The sequence below is a fragment of the Mustela putorius genome, unplaced genomic scaffold, assembly GCF_011764305.1.
Source record: "Mustela putorius furo isolate JIRA1106 unplaced genomic scaffold, ASM1176430v1.1 tig00000056_pilon_pilon_pilon, whole genome shotgun sequence".
Lineage (NCBI taxonomy): Eukaryota > Metazoa > Chordata > Mammalia > Carnivora > Mustelidae > Mustela > Mustela putorius.
In genome coordinates, this window is record NW_025421263.1 from 4,242,285 (window position 1) to 4,264,813 (window position 22,529).

General features: G+C 35.4%; 1 protein-coding gene across 1 annotated transcript; it reads left to right on the forward strand.

Annotated features, from left to right (window-relative positions):
- Positions 1 to 3,301: 3,301 nt before the first annotated feature.
- On the forward strand, positions 3,302 to 11,351 carry FGB (fibrinogen beta chain). Its single transcript, XM_004772008.2, has 9 exons — positions 3,302 to 3,448; positions 3,669 to 3,689; positions 6,323 to 6,514; positions 6,899 to 7,082; positions 8,021 to 8,248; positions 8,789 to 8,902; positions 9,266 to 9,391; positions 9,817 to 10,102; positions 10,719 to 11,351. The coding sequence occupies exons 1-9, from the start codon at positions 3,344 to 3,346 to the stop codon at positions 10,948 to 10,950; spliced, it is 1,488 nt and encodes a 495-aa protein (XP_004772065.1). The 5' UTR covers positions 3,302 to 3,343; the 3' UTR covers positions 10,951 to 11,351.
- Positions 11,352 to 22,529: the final 11,178 nt, after the last annotated feature.

The window sequence follows — 22,529 nt, forward strand, 5'->3', positions numbered from 1 at the left end:
CTTGTTCCACAGATATTTATAAAATACCTACCATGTGCCAAGTATGTCACATAAACCATATAGCTATTCAAAGAATAACTGAATAAGTTTCAATAAGTTTCAAGCCCAAAAGCCTTGTCCTTTCGAGTCCATTTTCCCTCTGAGGAGGGTTAGGTCCCTAAGTAACTATTCCCAAAGCATCACCTTTCCATGACTTAGGCTCATTGCATGTTATTACAAGTAGTTCTTATTTTCTGTCTTCCACTGTAGACATAAAGCTTCATGATTAGAGGGCACATGTGTATCTTGTAACATCACCAAAATATCTTGGGCTCCTAGTGTACTACTTCCCACATAGTAAGTGCTTTATAAATATTCAATGAACACAAATTGCCTTGTGTTCTATAGACCAGGCCTGACATGAATTGTAGAGGTATCAACAAGTGCATTGACAATCAGCGCCCACACGGCTGCCCCTCATGCCAGAGAGCTGCTGGGCGGGACAGATCATCTGTAATCTCTGTCACTGATTTACTGCCCTTGACTTATGTAACAGTATCAGAATGGGAAGAACACTGCACTATTGACCTGAAAATATAACTGAACAAATAGTACTCCCTTCCTCCTCCACCAATAACATCAACATTTTTTAAAATTTAAGTATTTTTATAATCAGAATATCTGCAAATATATTTTTTCTCTTTGAAAATAATGGTAGTTTACTTTGTAATATCAGGTACTTTAGAATGTTAGTGTAGCTGTATGTAACTCAGTAGGAAAAAATACCTAACAAGAACTGGAATTTTAAAAACTGGCAGTTATTATTACTGGATTAGTCATGCCTTTCCCATGAATAAGAATAGTCACACCCACACCCATATATTCTTAGCAAATAAAGGCTAAGAATGAGTGAGCTGGTCTGAGACCGTATAGCCCCAAGACATGGGCTGGCCAAAATAACAACAACAACAAAAATACTGGTAAATTCTTTATGTTTATATTTTGTGGGGCAGTATGGCATAATGGGCAGAGAGCATGGACTATAGGCTCAGACAGTCCTGGGTTGAGTCCTGGTTCCTGTGTTTACTACGTGAATGCCTTGGGTAGTTTGCTTAACCTCTCAGAGCCTCAATTTCATCATCAAGGAACTTAGTGGTTTTAAGAATTAAGTGCAATAAATGATCATCAGGAATTGGCTTGTGAGGCATGTTTCAGGGAAACGTAGTTCACTCATTCACTCTCCAAGTTTTTATTGAATGCCTGCTATGTTAGTCTTGCTCTCAAATGTGTCCCCGGCGTCTAAGCATACTACTGATCACATAGGAGGCTTTCAAGAACTATTTGTGAAATGAACATTAAGTCTCTGCTCCTATGGAACATAACATTCTAGTAGTTTCTGTCCTCCATCTTCCTACTGATGATGGCAGGAATGCCAGTTAGATAGAAAAAGGTGAGAATTTAAAGGCATTTTCATTTTAATGTTGTACAAGATTCTTTTAAATACCAGAAGAAACTTGAAAATCAACAAACTTCTGAAAATCAAATAACGGTTCTATTGTTAGTTTCAGTGCTTGAAAATGAAGTAGTAGTCTGATAATGTTACCTTAAAAGAAAAAAAAAGTTTTAGTCTTCTTATCAGATAGTTTTTTCAAATCAGCAAGAATCTGACATCATTAACACAAGATCCTGTCCAGATTACTAAAATGAGCTTTACCTTAGTCACATTTCAAAGATAAATGTTCTTGCATCTTTTTTTAAATTAATACACACATATATTTGCTTTTATGGTCAGATGTGTATTCTTCTAAGAAAAATTAAAACTAAGTTACTCTTAAAATACTCAGTACTGATAAAAGGTATACAAATTTGAAAAAATCCAGTCAGGTATTTTACTTAATTTAAACTCAATACTTTGCTTCTCTAAATTTGAGTTAAAAGAATTTGGGGATTCGATCTCTGCTGCTCAGAGAAGAAAGAAATTTAGTGGGTCTCATACCATTATCAAGAGTCTGCTTCCAAGCATGATTTATAGAAGAAGGGATTAAGATGTACAAATTTGCATTATAAACTAAACCATGAGGATGAAAATTACAGTGTAGGGAATCGAGTCGATAATATTGTAATGACTGTATGGTGACAAGGGGTTTCCTCAGTGAGCATTTCCTAACATATATGTAAATGTAGAATCACTATGTTGTACACCTGAAACTAATATAATATTGTATATCAACTCTATTTCAATTAAAAACATACTCTCCTGATTTAAACCTGAATAACCTGGTATCTTGCAAAGAATTATTTTTAAATGTCACAAGAATGTTTTACTTTCTGTACTAAACACACACACACATACACATGCACACACAGAAAATGCTATAAAGCAGCACACTTTCTGGGATTTGTGTTGTTGGCTTTGAGTTCCCCATTGGTTCTTGTAGGAGTTGGTAATCCTGATTGCAACAAATAGATAAAAAGATGAGGCAGGGATTTTGTGGTTTACAGGAAATAATGATAGGAAATGGACCAAGTAGTGTCTGAGCCTCTATTTGAAATAGATGTATGAAGGCTTCACTCATGGTGAAATAACATTGTCTTTATAAGCAATATAATATACAATATAATATATAATGTAATATAAAAATAAAATGTTAATTATGTGTCCAATCACAATAATAATGATTTTGATTTAGGAATCTGTGCTGTCTTATTTTAACAGTATTTAGAATTTTTTTGAACACATATTACTGAAGGACAAACTGTGGAAAGAAATGAGAAGTTGACATTTTTCTTTTGATATTTGTCTATCAGAGTATAAGGCATGAGTTGTAAATTTCCTGTTCTGATTAAGGTCTAAAAGAAAGGATAAATACACGGTGATATAACATTATTCTTAATATATAGGCCTCCTAAAGCTCAATTATATGATTGCCTTAAAGCATAAACATTTGTGCTATACTTTTTGTGAATACACAGTTTTAGTGGATTCTTTGTGAGTAGGTCCAGAATTTTGTGCTTAGATGAGAAATGTTTATTTCTTCACACATTCCCTGTGAGCCTGAGCAGCATCTACACTAATTTACTGGAAAAGTGATACACATTTCCTTGAGGAATGTCCTAGTTTTCCCTCATATTATCCAATTAAGAACTGTGGTGTTTCTAAATTCAGCCAACACAGAATAGTTGTATGACAAGTAAATAAGTCTTGCTGGGAATATGTTGCTTAAGTGATGAAATGGTTCAGCCAACAAGTGAGCCAAAAGATTAAATATTAACAAAGGAAGGTACTGTTTCTAAAGTGATACGTAACAAAGGACTCAGCTATATATAGGATTGAAGATATCTCAGTGAAGTCCATAAGCAAAGGATGGTCTCTTGGAACCTCCAAAAACTTAAAATCATGAAGAATCTGTTATTGCTACTGTTGTGTGTTGTTATTGTTAAGTCGCAAGATCAACTTTATGACGATTTGGTGATTATTTTAAACTTATTATATTATTACTAATATTATTAATATAAAATATAACAATGTAATCATATGAATATTTTAATGATGTTAACCTTGATTTTAGTTATGAAATTGAATTGTTAATCTCAGGGACCCATTTATTTAAAGATGTTACATAGTATTTCTTGCAGAAAAACAAAATAATAATTTCTTATTTTCTTGTTTCTTACCTTTGTTTTCCCAGGATGAAGGAGACAGAGCTGTGGTAAGATTGTTTTTCTCACTTGTTATCCTAAGTACTGCGATTTTTATTTAATTCTAGCAATATGTTATTACAATTATGAGGACAAATCTGAGAATTTTGCAGACTATAAAATAATGAAAAAGCAGTATTTTAAGAGAAAAACTGTGATGGATTACTCTTTGGTGAAGAAGAGTAATATATAGCTCCTGAAATTACTGGTGACTTATGAATGAAAATTCTAAACCAATCTAAAAGCAGAATAGACCAAGTACAGTGATAGAAAATGAAATAATTGGGTTTCTTCAAGTGAGAAAATCTAAATCATAAGTAGTATTTATTGTTATTATTAATAGTTATGAAACACATAGCTCAGTATAATTTATTCATTTGTGGAACAGTTTTACCTCAACTACTATCTTTGCTGATTTATTTGTCTTGGTTTGAAGATAACAAAAATACAGAATTGCATTTAGGGAGATAAATACTTAGAGGATTTTGATTTTATTCTCAAATGAATCATGATCAAATTTCTTGTCTGTAACATAGTCTGTCACATAGAAATTAGAGTATATAATAATACTTAAAGGAAGTGATTTGTTCAGATCATTTGTTGAATTTGAAGGGAACCTAAGTTGTTTTAATTATCAAACCATACAGATAAAAAGATGATTGTCTGGCTAATTGCATTAGGTAAGAAGAATGTAAAGAATGTGTAAGAGTAAACTTTTGTAAACACTTGGCTAAGCACTTTTACATTTCTACTTACCAGCTAATCCTTACAGAGATAGTTTACTAGTTTAGCTCCCAAATAGATTTTCTAGTTTTTGTTTTTTTTTTTAATTTCCCTAAGTGATCTTCACGAACCTAAATATCCATAGAATTTCTTTACATATTTTAAATTTCCCTTTCTCTGGTAAAGCTAGACCATCAATGCCACCTCTCTAAAGGCACTCTAATGAAATAGAAAGAAAATATTTTCTTCTATTATAATTTGATTTGCAATAAAAGGAAAGCCACATTTCATAAAATTTCTGGTAGAATAGACCAGGACCACATAAAATATATATATATATCCCTCCCCCCAAATCCTCACACATACCCCAATACTATAGTGTTTAAGTGGGGAGATCAGGAGCCAAATTGCCTGATTGAAAGACTAACATTGTCACTAAATGTTAAATATTATTATAACATAATGAATACATGACATTAAAATTCAAAACAGAGTCATTGTATGACTCCTGGGCTCTCAGAATGGCTGGAGAGTTTAGCCTCTGCCTCACATCTAGTTATTTGTTAATTTGTAACTAGTATAATTTTTTAAAAGTGTGACTGCTGACCAAGGCCAAATGACAATGCATTTAATCCCAGCCAACATTTTTGTATTGCACCGCATATTTTCTACTTCAGTATCTTTTAATGTAGTACTTTTAAATTTAACAAATAATTTTAACCACGTACCTTGAGAATTATTTTAGATAGGAGAAAATTATGCTGTTTGATAAGGAAATCATGTAGGAAATTTCAGGAGAATGGTTTAAAAAATAATTTTGTGGGTATAAAATAAGAATAAGATTGCAGGGGTGCCTGGATGGCTCAGTGGGTCAAGCCTCTGTCTTCTGCTCAGGTCTTGATCTCAGGGTCCTGGGATTGAGCCCCACATTGAACCTCGCATTGGGCTCTCTGCTCAGCAGGGAGCCTGCTTCCCCTTCTCTCTCTGCCTGCCTTTCTGCCTATTTGTGATCTCTGTCTGTCAAATAAATAAATAAAAATATTTTAAAAAAGAATAATATTGGAATTAGTAGCAGAGAAGCCTTTTGAACTGTAGTATCTATTATGTTTTAGTGTAATAGAAATAGTGAGTATTTACTGTATACCAGCTGCTCTTCAGGGGGCATCACATGCAAAGTCGTTTAGCCCTTACCTTACAATCATTTTATACAACAGATACAGTTATTATCCCTATTTTACAGATAAGGAAACTGGAGCACAGATATCAGAACTTGTACATGATCTTGTAACTAACTAGTAAGTGGTAGGGTCAAGATTTGAATCCAAGCAGCCTGGCTCCAGAGTACCTTATTCCTCTTCAAACATGCTAGAGTCAAAGATTGTCTTATTACAAATAAATCCCAAGTAAGTTTCACTTTGAATAAATCTGTATTGCCTCTCAAATATTGTTATATAGGAGTTAGGCAAAATAATCAATTCATAAAAACTGAAAGTGGGAAAATAAGGACCAGTGGTTACAGGAAATTAGTAATCTGGGTGGCTTGAGAATATTTATTCATCCTGACAGTGTAGATGCCTTACTATTTGATGTATTCCATTGAATAGGTATCAGGAATCTAAGGTCCTTACTATTCACAATCTGGTGCAGCTTTATTTTAAAGCTTTTTGTAAAAACAAAACAAAGACAACAAAACAAAACAACTCCCTCTGGGACTATAGCTTTTCATGCAGTTTTTCTGTCTGTTGTTACCGAAGAGACCTAAGCAGCCTATTGATATACCAACAATGACTAGCCATTTGATGGACCTTAAGGAAACCATTAATCGTGTGATAACCTAAATTGTAAATTGAGTGTATTGGAATATTTACATGTCAAATCTCTGCTAACACTTTACGTTTTATTTCTGCCTGGTTCCCTGAAGGCCACTGTGGGTGCACGTGGTCACCGGCCACGTGACAAGAAGAGGGAAGAGGCTCCCAGCCTGAGACCTGCTCCACCTCCCATCAGTGGAGGTGGCTATCAGCCTCGACCAATCAAAAAAGCAGCAGGCCAAAAGAAAGTAGAAAGAAAGGCCCCTGATGCTGGGGGCTGTCTTCATGCTGACCCAGACCTGGTGGGTATACACTGATGTTTCTCGTGATGATGGGTCTCCCATGCAGAGAATGCCTATCTTCCTCATGGCCTCCTAATGTTTCCTTGAATCACATCATCATCATTATTTTGCTTCTTTTTTTTTTTTTGGAAATAACTACAAAACTTGTTGGGGCTTGGGTTAAGAGTTCCTTCCTAGTCTCCTTTAGTCTGAGCCTAGGATTGTAAAAATTGTTCTTAATTTTGTATTTTGCCCTCCTCAATTGTTCAGGTGGTAAAATTTTCATAGTCCAGTTATATTTATTCTATGGTAAGGACTAATTTTAATCTTCACTGTTGTACTATTTTCACAAATACCCATAATCTGAATCCTTTATCTAATGCCTGCTCTCTTCTTTGTTTGCAGGGAGTGTTGTGTCCTACAGGATGTCAGTTGCAAGATACTTTGGTAAAACAGGAAAGGCCAATCAGAAAAAGTATAGAAGAGTTAAATAACAATGTGGAGTCTGTGTCCCAGTCCTCTTCTAGCACCTTTCAGTATATAACTCTGCTAAAAGAGATGTGGAAAAACAGGCAGAAACAAATACGAGGTAGATATCCTGTGTTTTATGTTTGCTACTACTATAAAATTAGAATGTCTTGAACTGCCATGGGAATGCGTAATTCTGGGAGGATCAGCATTTTTAGATTAACCTTAATAGCATCCTACTGCTTTCAGTATGAGCCTGATTACCCTAAGGCTCTCACTTAGCCACCTTTACCTGCAGTTTGCCATATAAACACTATTCAGCACTTCTCAGCTAGAATCATTTTCGATCAAATATTTACCATAAGCCCTTGTTTTCATTCTATAAGAAATTTGTGAATCAGAAGACAATATTTAGAGTCAAATTTAGCATTTATAGATTTAATACTTCTGGTTTTGAATATAAGAGGATAATCTATGATGTACTCAATTGTGTTGCAAATACCACTACCAGATCTCTGAATCTTGAAATCTGAATGTTGAGTGTTATTGGCTGGGTGGTTAGGAATCAGCTAGTGAGTAAGCGTGGCATAGACATCTCAGTGAGTAGCTTATCCTAATTTGGATATTTTTAAAGGTATTATGACACTCTTCTTGCAAATTTCAAGGCTCTACTGTACTCTTATGAGATGAGTAAGGAGTAAGTAAATCAAGTGTATCCAATCCATACATGTTGAAATTCTGAGATGGAAGGCCTAAACACTGCTTTCTCCTCTTTTCCTCACCAGAGAAATAAAGAACATTTTGTTTTTATTATTAGGCATAATTTTGGCTTACACCTAAGGTAAATTACTAGTATAGTAGCTAGACTTTATGTTAACTTGTAGATGTCAAGGGTGAAATGATTTTCTCTCGTACAATTACATATCATGATTGCCTGACAGTAGCTCTGTGTCTATTAACTTATTCTCAGAAAATCAAAGTCACAACTGTATGGTTGAATACCTATAGTTTTTTAATTGGAGAAAATGCTTACCATTCCTTCATAATTTAATTTTCCAGATAATGAAAATGCAATAAATGAGTACTCCTCAGAGCTGGAAAAGCACCAATTATATATAGATGAAACTGTGAATAGTAATGTCCCAACTAACCTTCGTGTGCTCCGTTCAATCCTGGAAAACTTGAGAAGCAAAATACAAAAATTAGAATCAGATGTGTCCGCTCAGATGGAATACTGCCGCACCCCATGCACAGTCAGTTGCAATATTCCTGTGGTGTCTGGCAAAGGTAAGTAGTTAATAAACATATTTCTAGAGGGTTCCAGAATAAATAGTCTCTAAAAATAAGAGAACTTCAAAAAGCTTAGTGGCTCCTCCCCAACCAACCCTAATGACCAAAAGAGCACATCATGAAGATATCCCTAGCTTGCTGTGTTCTGACTTAGTCTAATGTATTTGCCAGTTTTTGATGAATAGGATATAATGTAATGATGGTGATAGCTCCACCTAGCTAATGCACTTATTTGCTTGGATAGGTGGCAGAAGCACGGCGGGGGTGGGGGGAATAGGAGTTTCTCCATCCCTTGTGTTCTGGCAGGTTATATATATCTTAGGACATAAAAGGTGAAGAAGGGCTTGTTTCATCCCCTCGGGAAATAGAACTCAAAGCTGAGTCTGATTTTCAGTAAAAAGATGATTCAGTTTCTATAATTTATTCTCAAATGTCTAGAATAAAACATTCCTCAGTAACCTGTGTTATAAAATTGATGACTAAAGACCAAAGAGTTATATTGTAGTTCCCTGAATATATGTTATCTTATGTTTGCAGAATGTGAGGAAATTATCAGGAAGGGAGGTGAAACATCTGAAATGTATCTCATTCAGCCTCTCAGTTCTATCACACCATACAGAGTATACTGTGATATGACCACAGAGAGTGGAGGTAAGTATTTGATAGTTGTTCACCTATTATGCTGTAATTATTTTGATACCATAGAATGCCAAGAAATAAGACCCAGCTTTAACATACCAACAATGAGCCATTTGACTTGGAACTTAACCTGATATTTAAAAAGTTATAAAATATCTGTGATTCACAGTTTGGGGTAAGATAAAGCACTTGAGGTCTCTAAAGATTTTAAGTTTTCCTTTCATATTTATTTCCTTATTGTATCCATTTTGAAGCACCAAATAAATTATTTAGAGCATAAAATAAATTAAATAGGTGAGAAATTCATACATTCTTTCCAAAGTTAGATTATTTGTTGTTTATATGTGCCTTTTTTTTTTTTCCTTTCAACCAAAGGATGGACAGTAATTCAGAACCGTCAAGATGGTAGTGTTGACTTTGGCAGGAAATGGGATCCGTATAAACAAGGATTTGGAAATATTGCAACCAATGCTGATGGGAAAAAATACTGTGGTCTACCAGGTAAAAACTGGGAGTACAAAATAAATCATCATGTTGAAAAATTTTTTAAATTTCCCTTTAAAAACCATAGTGCTGGGAGTGTGCTTTTAGGAGGCTAAGAAGAGTTTATAAAAAGATTGTAAAAATGAGGGGCGCCTGGGTAGCTCAGTGGGTTAAGCCGCTGCCTTCGGCTCAGGTCATGATCTCAGAGTCCTGGGATCGAGTCCTGCATTGGGCTTTCCGCTCAGCGGGGAGCCTGCTTCCCTCTCTCTCTCTCTGCCTGCCTCTCCGTCTACTTGTGATTTCTCTCTGTCAAATAAATAAATAAAATCTTTAAAAAAAATAAAAATAAAAAGATTGTAAAAATGAAAGATAATGGAAGGAAGACTGTTTTTTATTTCCAAAGGTGCTACTTTTGATGAGGTTTTATTTTATTTTTCCTTTAGGGGAGTATTGGCTTGGAAATGATAAAATTAGCCAGCTTACCAACATGGGACCCACAGAACTTTTGATCGAAATGGAAGACTGGAAAGGCGACAAGGTGAAGGCCCTTTATGGAGGATTCACTGTACAGAATGAGGCCAACAAATACCAACTCTCCGTGAGCAAATATAAGGGAACAGCTGGCAATGCACTCATAGAAGGAGCTTCTCAACTGGTTGGAGAGAATCAAACTATGACCATTCACAACAGCATGTACTTCAGCACATACGACAGGGATAATGATGGCTGGTATGTAAGATGTCTTTTCCCCTGCTTTAAAAGCCACCACTAATGTTGTGATTGGGATCCTTAATGGTGGCTCATGTTATTGATAACTATCATTTCTTAGGTGCTTCCTGGGCCTTAGCCACCATACTAAGCTTCTCATGTGTTATTCTAAACCATTTCTTCTATAAGGTTGTCATTATTATCCTCACTTGACAGATGAAGTTTAAAGAGACAAAGTAACTTACTCAAAGTCATAACAACGATAAAAGATGGACCTGGAACTAGAGCACGGTTACCTTCTGAGTAGTGAGCATTTAGATAAGTTTCTCTAGCTCTATATCATTATGTGTATATTGGGACCTTAATTTTGTTTTCCAGGGTTCTCTAACACTAAGGGAGCTAAAATGTAACATGACAACATGACGGTTTAAAGAAACAAATGCAGATGAACTCGTCACCAGGCCCAGTTCTCTCTCTTTCTTGCTATAGGGCAGAGAAGGCCTTTTGTGTTTTAATTTGATTTTACTTAGAAAACCAGAGTGAAAGAATACTGTGCGCCCAGCACTCTTCTGTGGGTATTTTGCAAAAGAATAAACTCAACAGTACTGCAGTTCTAACCCCAAACATTTCCTTTCAGGATAACTGCAGATCCCAGAAAACAGTGTTCTAAAGAAGATGGTGGTGGATGGTGGTATAATAGATGTCATGCAGCCAATCCAAATGGCAGATACTACTGGGGTGGACATTACAGCTGGGACATGGCGAAACATGGCACAGATGATGGAGTGGTATGGATGAATTGGAAGGGGTCCTGGTATTCAATGAAGAAGATGTCTATGAAGATCAGACCCTTCTTCCCACGGCAATAACCCCCAAAACATAAATTTTTATTCTTCTATATATAACACATTTTTGTATATTATGTCATTGGAATATTCTTTCACACATTATATCCCTCTAAAACTATCAAAAGGTTGTGAGTGTGACTTTTTGGGAAGAGTTTAGGCTAAACGATATTAAAAATGGCACATGAGTTTCTTTTGTATTATTCATTTGTATTATCTCATTGAGAACTAACTGAAACAATAATTGTAGACAGTTTCATCATTTCAGTTTCAGTTGATTTTAGAAAGTTTCAAATTAGGAAGAGGAATTTTCTGTCCTTGTTCAAAAGTCTGCTTTAAAGGTTGTTTATTTATGTAAGATCTCTCACACACACACAAATCTTTCGAAAAAGTTTATTAATTAAACCAGTCTCTATTACAATAAATTAACGTATTCTTATTTTGTAACCCATATGACCAACGAGTTAAGCTTTGAACTTGTGAGAAAAGAGGAATGATCACAACTTTTAAGTAACTAATAAAGTAGCACTGGACATATGAAGATTCAAAATCTCACTCTGCACCATGGGAAAACCACTACTCTGCCATTTAGCTAGACTTTGGGATCAGAAATCTCAGTAGGACAATGAGGGTCCAGTCTTCATCATTTGTTTTTTTGAGAGGAAGAGTGGGGTAGAAAACAGCAGTTGCCTATTGCCCCTGGAAGTTAAGCCTATTGACTTCAATTGGATTTTTATCTTTTCCATGATAACACCAAAACTAAAGTACTTTTAGTACTTTTACTAAAGTAAAAGTGGGTTTTCTGTTCTTCCTACTTTGCCCCAAGTAATGTGTATATCAATTCAATATTTCCTTTCTCTTCTGTTCTCCCATCATTTCACTCCTACTCCCCTGGGCAACCCTATACCCCCAGACTCTCCCTCCCTAATGTAGCATCATTGCCACTGATTTTCATAGAAACTTATTGTCTCAAAACTCATTCTCTTACCCTTGCATCTGTGCAGAGGTTATTAATTTCTATCATAGAAATGCTGTCACTCTCTTAATTCCTCATTAAATCCAACTTCAATTTTTACCTGGTTTCCCTGCCATAATTTCTGTCTCACCCTTACCTATACTCTGATAATCTGCCATCACATGTATGGTCCTAAAAACCGGACATTCTGACCGAGTTAGTTAGCTTCCTGTTTAATGGTAACTTTTGTTACCTAAATCCTAAACTCCAACTTCCTTAACTGGGAGTGAAATGATTTGCTAGCTGGTCCCAACAATGTCTCCTACCCCCTTCACTATATATCTACATTCTTGTCACAGTAAATTTTCCACCATTCTGGAGAAGGTTAGGCCCTTTTATATGATACTTCCATTGTTAATAGCATCTTTCCCCCAACACTATTTGACAAATTACTGTTCATTTTTAAGCCTCAGTTTAAAGGCAATTTCTCTGTTTTACATACCTTTCTCCTTTAGTACTGATGAGCTCTTACTCATCTTTGATTCCAGAATTATCAGTCTGTCAGTAAATGTGTTTTTCATAAGTTGATAAATATTGGATGACTAAATCCAGTGATTATCAACATCTTAGAGACACCCCCCTTCTTTTGTGTAGAACCCATTTTCCAATAAAGTCACACATGGAAACTTAACACACAAAATACCTGTAAGTAGAACATATGCAGCAAGACTGAGTATAGCAGAGTCACCTGGGGTGGCTCAGATGGTTAAGCCTCTGCATTTGGCTCACGTCATAATCTTAGGATCCTGGGATGGAGCCCCATATCGGGGCTTTCCGCTCAGCAGTGAGTCTGCTTCCTCCTCTCCTTCTGTGATTTCTCTTACTTTTGCTCTTTCTAAAATAAAATAAAATCTTTTTAAAAAGAGAAAGAAAAAAGACTGACTATAGCAAAAGCCCATGGAATCAAGAATGGGAAGAGAGCAGGAACCCAATCCAAGGGCAGTATCCCTCAGACCTTGCTCAACCCCTTAGGGACTCATAGAAGATCTAATGAGCTTAAAATAAAGCCACAGATAACAACAACAAAAAAAATGTTAAAGTAGTCAATCTGATGGTTAATGTGCAAATTGCAGAAACACAGAGACCATTCCTGGATGGTGTGTAATCTAAGTCTGTCTAGAAAGAAGCAAACCTTCTTAAGTTATCATTTGGTAAGAAATCCTACATATCTGATTTGGCCCATTCAAGCACCATAATTTTGAATATAATATAAAGGTAGTGTCCCTGAATTAGAATACATAAAACAATAAAAAAAAAACCCTTAACTCATGACTATTATGAAGATAATAAAAAGATTAATTGGAAACTATTTATCCCACACTATGGCATGAAAATCACAATATATTTTATTATATGATTAAGACTGTGTTAAAAAAAAAAAGAAACTAGAAAGGATATATGTACTTGGGATGTAATCTTCCAGTTCCTCTGCATTTAGGAACCAAGGAAACCAGCTAACCAATGTGACTAAAGAATTGTCTTTTAAACTGAACACAGAATTTTCCACATGGGACAGAAATGTAGAGTATGTGACATACCACCAACTGCAGTAGCTTAGCTGACATTGTGGTTTAACCATTGCACATCAGACAACATGCATGTTGACTGTATAAAACTGAAGAGTTTATTTCCAATTCAGATATCTCAGTATTAACCCAGATTTATTACATCAGAGGCTCTACATGGGAAAAGCCTCAGAATCTGCATTTTTAAATAGATATCCCCAAGAAACTCTGATCTGTTCCCAAAACATTCTGATCCGATTTGAAGATAGTGAGGTTCCCCGGATTGGTCTTGTTCTGATTCACTAGGTCCAAGAAGCTAGGATTTAGAATGACTAATACAAGCTACATTTGCATTTGGCTGAGACTTCCCTTGTTCTCATATAACCTTTCTTTCACTCCATTGGTGACCATAAGGCAAGATTGAGGGCAAGTGCTCATCTTTGAAACGACTGTGATTTCATAGGGACCAACCTCTTGAGCTTAAAATTTAACCTGGGTTTAAACAACACAGTCTCCAAGAGCTGGAACTATTATTTCTACTCTGTTGTGTCTGAGCTCATGTGAGTCTCAAGGTTGGACTTTTAGTGTTTTTCCATGTAGAAACACCTTAAAAAGGCTACCTACCATTTTTCCATTGAGCTGAAATTGAGTTCTGTATCTCATCCCTCCCCATACTGAGTCATGTGGCTTGATACTACCTGCTTGGCCTTCCACTGTTGCTCAACTCAGCTCTAAGAGACAATGAGTTGGTGCATAATTACAGCCAAACTAGCAAATGGAATAATATCTGTTCATTTTAACAACATTAATTGTGGTTTTAAGTAATTAAAGTGGTAAACATTATTTGCAGACATTTTGGGAAAAATATGGAAAAGCTTATAATTTCAACACTAACAGGAGAGCAGCTCCCATCCCCATTTATGGGTTTTTTTGTGATTCTGTACATGTGTTAGCACTTGAATTTTTTACATGGTGTCATGGGAATGTTTCCACGTTACTTAATATTTTTCTTTAATATTATTTTCTATAATATTCTTTTTAACGGCTATATAATTTTCCATCATGTGAATGTACTCTAATTTTTGAGCAAGTCCCTGTCACTTTTTAAAATTTAGATTTTTCTGGTATTTTTCTAATAAAGATCATACTGAAGTTAGTATCCTTCTACATAACCTTTTTTTGTATATATAAATAATCTGAATTATGTATAATATATATCGTTATCTACTATTTCTAGAGTAAATTTTTAGAAGCAGAATATCTGGAGGAGACAAAGGGGTTGGCATTCTGAAGATTTTAAAAATATGTATATTGCCAAGTAACTCTCCAGAAAAAATGGTATCGATTTACCTTTGACAGACAGAATTATAGCTGTTTGTTTTTATTTATCTTCTCCCTCACTAATGCTAAATATTGTAATTAAAATTTTGACAGCTGCTTTAACTGTCACATCTTAATTACTGGTGCAAGTAAGAGATTTTTAAAATGTTTAATGACCATTTGTCTATCTTCTTTTGAGAGTTACTTTTCATGTCCTCTCCTACTGCTACTTTTCTATTAGCATAAATAATCTTTTATATGAATTCTTAACCATCCTTTACATATGTAGGATAGCAATCAGGAACATGATATTACCCTCTATTTATTCAAATATTTTATTTCCTAAGTGATTAGACTCAAAGAGTCATATGCTTATACAAATATTTATACATATGCTTATACTGGAGCCAGTACTAACCATTATACCCTTTTCTCTCCTCCCAACCAAGCTGTGGCCAATAGGCAGTAAGTTTTTCGTTTTTTTTTTTTTTTTGACTGAATTATAGTCATTTCCCCTCAAATTTTTTTAGTTTGAAAAGTTCCAGTCTAACCGAGAAATTGCCAGAACAGTTTAATGAATACCTCTATGTCCTTCACCTAGATTCACCAATTGTTTGCTACCTTTGCTTTATCTCTCAAAAGGAGATATTTTAAGCAGTTTTGTAAGAGCTTATGTAGGTCTCTGACCTTGAGGTCATAGACCTATTGTAGACAGAATCAAAGGTGAATTTAGCAAATATTTTTCAGAGTCCTATGTTGCAACCAGCACAAAGCCACCTTCGGCAAAAAGGTGAAGAATAGGCTTACCATCGTTTAGTAACAGAGTATGTCTTAGCTCAAACCTGGCGTGTTATCTTAACGTTTATTGCCTCCATGGTGACGAAGAGTTGCTTTTTCTATGTGAGAATGGAGGACATAATGTCCAGCTTTTGTATAAGAATTTATTTGAATCTCTTCCCCAGGTGCAAATTCCTCACCATATTATTCCCTTCTGTGATGTTTAAGGCCCCTGCCATCCCCATCTCCAGTTAATGAAGGATTGTTCTCCATAAACAAGATTTACAGAGCACTTGAAATTCAATTAAAAACAGGATATAGATTAACAAACATATGAACAAAAAAACCCCATAGGAACAAAGAGATAAAATATGATATCCCCAAAGGGGTTTCTGTGTAAATTTTGTTACCTACAGATGAGCTTTATAATATTTATGGCTACAAAAATCTAGATTTTGCTACTTCTCAAGCTGTTTCAGCAAACAGTAAATGTTATACTACTTGACTCAAGTATAAAAAATATTTAGTTTATGATATTCGCCTTCTGCATGTACTTATTCTTTCAGACTTTTCCAGATACTATTTGAGGTTAGTGAAGTTCCCTGGATGGGCCTTGTTCTGAGTTACCATGTATGCCCCTAGTGTCTGCTAACTAAACTGGAAATGTGTTTTATTGGTTCTAGGGAGAACCCATGACAGAGTATAATTAGGTTAACAATAACACTGGGAAAATAATTAAAATTAAATGTTATGTGTAATACAGTTGACTCTTGAACAATGCAGAGGTTAGTAGTTCAGACCCCCACACAATAGAAAAATCTAGTTTAACTTCTGACTCCCTAAAAAATTAATTACTAACAGCCTACCGCTCACCAAAACCCTTACTGACAGTATAAACAGTCAATTAGCACATATTTGATATATTATATTGTTATATGCTGTATTTTTACAATAAAATAAGCTGAAGAAAATATTACCAAGAATATAATAAAAAAAAAAGAAAATACATTTACAGTACTGTAAAAGATCTGCATATAAGTGGACCTGCTTAGTCCAAATCAGTATTGTTCAGGAGTCAACTGTACTCTTCCATTCATCTAAAACTATGGTATCATCATCCTAGAACTCATAATAAATGATGTGTGGAACTCACAGGGCTTGAGCCTCTAAGAATATAAGATTTGTGAGCTTCATCCTCAGATGTGCTCTTTATTATCTCATTATTTAACCTTCCTAAACTATTTTCTCACTAGAAAAATCAACCTGTAAAATGTTCTCGTCTTTATTTAACAAACTCTAGTACTCATGGATCAAAAGTATTCTAATAATTTTTCCTGGAAATGTAATACTTTATTCTAAAGGGTTTCCAGAAACTGAAAGTAAACATGTAAACAGAGTACATGAATTGAAATGTGAATAATCTCTTCTAATAAAAATGGAACATGATATCAACAGATATAGAAGAGATTTATGCATTGAGTAGGAGGAGGTTGAACTGGATGACCTTTAAAGTTCCACTAAACACTTACATTCCTTAATTCACAAACGTCTTATTGGGTCATTACTTTGTGTTAGACCCTGTATGAAGTGGTAGAAATAAAATACAGTAATTTCAGTTAAGAAAAGAGCAATTAAGTTCCTCATGTTTTCTTCATGTACCATGGCACCCTGAAGGACAGCATCAAGGACAGTTATGGGCCAAATGATGAAGAACCATCCATCTCGATGTCAAATTAAAATGCAGTTGGACATTTATTTTACTTCTTACCCAGGATCAAAATCCCAAATTTATCATTTTCCTCTCTGGCAGAAATAAGAAATATTTATTTATTTGTTAAAGATTTTATTTATTTGTCTGATAGAGATGTGAGAGAGGGAACAAAAATAGGGTGAGTGGGAGAGGGAGAAGCAGGCTTCCCACCGAGCAGGGAGCCCAATGCAGGGCTTGATCCCAGCACCCTGGGATCATAACCTGAGCTGAAGGCAGACGCTTCACGGCTAAGGCACCCAGGCTTCCCTGGCAGAAATATTTAAGAACCGTGTGCTTTTGTGGCAAAACTTTCAGATTCATGTCCATTTTACAACTTAATTTACCTATTCATTCATTCAATGAGGGGTTATGCTGAGATGTCTAACCCAATTAAAGCTTGAAGAATAAGAGGGCATGGCATTAGATGGAGAAAAGCATCATGAGGATGTCAGCAGAAGTTAAGGAAAGAAGAAACAAAAAAATTTAAAGGTAAATATACAATAAAGTAGTTTTTAAAAAGTTTATTATTTATAAGAACATTTCCTAAATCAAGAAAGAAGTATAGTTTAAAAGTGAAAGAACTACAAGAAAAGAGTTAAAGAAAGGAGAAACTACAATAAAACAAAAAATAAATTTAAAATAAAATGTATTTCAGAATTCACCTATTATTTCAGGAAAGGCTTCTAAACAAAGTGAATGTGAAGATATATAGGTAAGCGCAAAGAAAAAGAAATTGGAAGTGATGAGACTATCAATATTTGACAAGGTAAAATTCATTTCCAAAAGCATGAAATAAATTAAAAAAAGGAAAGGACATTATATAATGAAATACTTGGAAATTACTAATTAAAAGATGACTCACTAATTCCCCATGAGGTCAATGTTGTAGAAAAAAGAAAGATGACTCACCCTAAACCCCCCCAAAACTAACTAATTCAAAATTAAGAAAGAACTTTCCAAAGCGCCTAGAACAAACAAAGGAAGTAAAAACTGAAAGGAAAATTTTTTTGTGTCTTAAAAAAAAGAAAAAAAATGGAAGGTAAAAGGGAGAATAGTCCACTGAAAAGCTATACTTTAAAGATGAACAAAATGATATAAGCACAGGAGAGATCATATTTATAGATCTGTTTTATTCAACAAAATTGGCATTTTGATTACACTGACAAAGAATAATAGTTTAATAGCTGATCCTAACTGGATATGCATCCACAAGAAAATAAAAGTAGGCTTTCTCTGTAACATGTTAAAATAAATTATAGGTTAAATAAATAAAAGAAAAAAATAAAAATATTTGAAGAAATTTTAAATCTTATCTGTAGAATTCTGTGGTAGGTGAGACATTCTTATGTAGGGCAGGAAATACCATGTAACCGAGTTCTGGCCTACAGGAATACACCCAATGACATAAATAACTATGTTAGAGATAGGGATCCACTGTTATTTTGGGGAAAGAAACAAGAATTCTGAGAGCCCAGAGAAAAATTCCTGGTGCTATGTCCTAGGGTGGGAATTAGGGAAGGTTTACAGAAGGAACACCATGAAGTCGTATCCTCAAGGACAAAGGGGACTCTTCTAGTCAGTACAGGTAAAGGCACAAACTCATTAAAGGCTCTGGTTTTCTGATACTAGTGAAAATCCAGTGCAATCCAAAGGCAGTGAATGACTGTAAATATTGGAAAGGGACCAATTTGTGAAAGAGATTATGTGCAAAGCTATGAAGTTTTAATTCAATGTCAAATAGGCCTTAAGTAGGAGAAAGACATGATTGGTTAATCTTTTAAAAGGTAACTTTCTGGAGAATAAATGTGCAAAAGAATGGTGGTAAAGGGGGGAGATTAAGAAACTGTTAAAGATAGATGAATGGATAAAGAAGATATGGTCTATATACACAATGAAATACTATGCAGCCATCAAAAGAAATGAAATCTTGCCATTTGTGAGGACGTGGATGGAACTAGAGGGTATTATGCTTAGCAAAATAAGTCAATTGGAGAATGACAACTATCATATGATCTCCCTGATATGAGGAAGTGGAGATTCAATGTGGGGGGCTTGGGGGTAGGAAAAGAAAAAATGAAAGAAGATGGGATTGGGAGAAAGACAAACCATAAAAGACTCAATCTCAAAAAACAGACTGAGGGTTGCTGGGGGAGGGTGTACGGGAGAGGGTGGTGGGGATATGGACATTGGGGAGGGTATGTGCTATGATGAGTGCTGTGAAATGTTTAAACCTGGTGATTCACAGACCTGTACCCCTGGGGATAAAAATATGTTATATGTTTATTTTTAAAAATTAATTAATTAATTAAAAAAAAGAAACTGTTAAAGAGCCGAAATTGGAAAAAATTAACTCAAGATATCATAAGAACATAAAAGTGCTATAAGAATGACCATTTTTATTTTATTTTTTTAAATTTATTTATTTGACAAACAGAGATCACAAGTAGGCAAAGAGACAGGCAGAGACTGAGGAGGAAGCAGGCTCCCTGCCTAGCAGAGAGCCCGATGTGGGGCTCAATCCCAGGACCCTGAGATCATGACCTGAGCCGAAGGCAGAGGCTTTAACCCACTGAGCCACCTGGGCACCCCAGAATGGCCATTAAAAAAAAAAAGATTTTATTTATTTGACACAAATAGAGAGAAAGAGAACAGCTGGCAGAAGGAGAAGTAGTCTCCCCTGCTGAGCAGGGAGCCTGATGCAGGACTTGATCCCAGGACTCTGGGATCATGACCTGAATAGAAGACAGATGCTTAACCCATTGAGCCACCCAGGTGCCCCAAGAATGGCCATTTCTAGTGTAGAAGAGATAGATTGGACATGAGAATTAAAGAAAAAAGTAGAAGCTGAGAAGGACCCCAAATTTTCTAGATTAGGAAACTAGAGGCTAATGGTACCTCTGACTAGGATAAGAAACATAGAAGATGCAATAGGTTTTGATGAGAAGGTAATTAGCTCAATCTTAGGCTAATGAGAAAGACCTAAATGGATGTGTTCAGTATGAATTGAAAACATTGATATGAAGGTCAGGGCCAAAGTTTTAGATTAGGCTATCACCAACCTATTGATGGTCATTGAAGCTACGGTGATTGTCAAATCAACCAAGGAGAAAATATACTCACTTATAGAGTGAGAAAGGATGGTCTGGCTAAGACTGCTAATTGCCTGCCTCAACATGCATTCTGCTTCTCCTTATTAATAGAATCCTAATTTAATTAGTAGAGACTTGTATTAATTTTGTATTGCCAAGGTGTCATAGCCTCTTCTGAAACTAGGTATATCCATGTGACTAAGCTGTGGATGATGACACATAAGTAAAAATGCTATATGGAACATTTCAAAAAGTTTCTTAAAAGGGAGAAGATACTGCATTTCCCTTCTGTCTTTCCTCCATCTTCCAGATTGCCACAGGCCGTGGTCTTTGATAGAACATGAGGTAAATCTGAAGATGAAAGCCTTTTTCTAGGATGCTGGTTTCTGGAAGACACTAAGAGGACATATTACTATAGACTTCTTGTGAACAAGAAATAAGTTTCTATCTTATTTAAGGCACATGGATCAAACCTCATCCCAACTGATAAAAATGAGTACTAATGTTACTATAATGAGAAACCCCTATACTTAAGGAGCCGTTTAAGAAGGCACTGTCAGTTAAAAAGACCAAAGAAGGTGAGACAAATGAGAATAATCTACTAAAAAAACAAGAAAAAAATGCAGATTGAAGAGGTAGGGTGGGGACCAAAGCAGTCAAGCAGGAGGAGGCCTGAAGGCAGGACATTAAATTTAGAACTATGAAGTTCTTGTTGACTTTAAAAGGAGAAATTTCAAGACAGTAGTAAATGTCTCAAATGAAACTCAAATTAAAGTGGGCTTCCATCAGGAATGAGAGTCAGAGAAGCTAAATTCATATTTAATTTCAGGAATAAGGGAAATAAATCAACAGGTTAAAGGTAAAATGGAAAAAAAGAGATGTTTGGTGTCTCTTCTTGCGACTAAATTGTATCTCCAATGATCACGATCCTGTTAATATTGGCTTCTGTTTATTAAATGAAAAGAGGTTACCCATTCTTTGCCAAGAAACTCAAAGTCTTCAACATAAATGAGAGATGAATGGCCTTTCACATTCCAAGTCACTTTCATTTGGGGACCCAACTCTGTCCCTAATGGTGTGACACTCTGGAAAGTAAAATATTCCTACTCCCAACTCAAATTCTGTGGAGGCATATGTTGAGTAGTAAATGGAGCAGGCATAGAGATAACATGGAATTAATTCCCAGGTCTGAAATAAATGAAACTTCTGTTAATTCTGAAGTTCTTATCCAGCTATTCAAAGATTTGGAGATGTGTTTATTTCAAGGATTTTGATTTTTTTAAAAGATTTTATTTATTTATTTATTTGTGAGAGAAAGAGAGCACAAGCAAGGGGAGCAGCAGGGAGAGGGAGAAGCAGGCTCCCTGCCAACCAGGACCCCAGGATCAGGACCTGAGCTAAAGGCAGAGGCTTAATCTATTGAGCCACCCAGGCAAACCTATCAAGGATTTTCAGTTGCACATAAGGAAATGCAAGAATGCTGGGGCTTCCTATGTGACTCATTTGCAAGTCCATCTTCTTGTCTGTTCCCCCAGCTCTGGCCTCTATCCCTAGACTGCCTGCTTGCTTCCTTCTTTTTTTCTTCTCTAGGATAAAGGGTGCAGTTAAACTGGAGTGAAGATCACAAAAATGAGAACAATGTACCAGGAGCCCAGTGTGGTTAGACTATTTTAATACGTTTTCAAGTGTAAATAGCAGGTAGTTCCCACGAACCAGAAATATGAGTTAAAAATTAGGGGCAGGAGCCAACGTCAGAGATGCAATATACATCAAATAAAATATTGATCAATGTAAATATATAGAATTTATGAATTCAATACATACTAGCTGTGTTTTTTGAATACTTGAAAATATTTAAAGGATTTTAAATGCATTTTTTCCTGCCATATGTTTTTGAAGGAAATTCATCAAACTGGGGAAAAAATTAATTGTGCATTGTGGTCTTCACTGAAAAACTTAAGGAACAGATTTCTCTTTCTATTAGGAATGCTCCTCCTGCCTTCCTGGATTTGCTTGCTAACAGAAGAGATGGATGTACCTTGTAATTTGTTAAGTTCCTCTACGAAGGCTAGCCATTGTTCAATTCAGTGATCTGTAACTTAAAATACTTGCTTCAGGGGCACCTGGGTGGCTTAGTCATTAAGCAC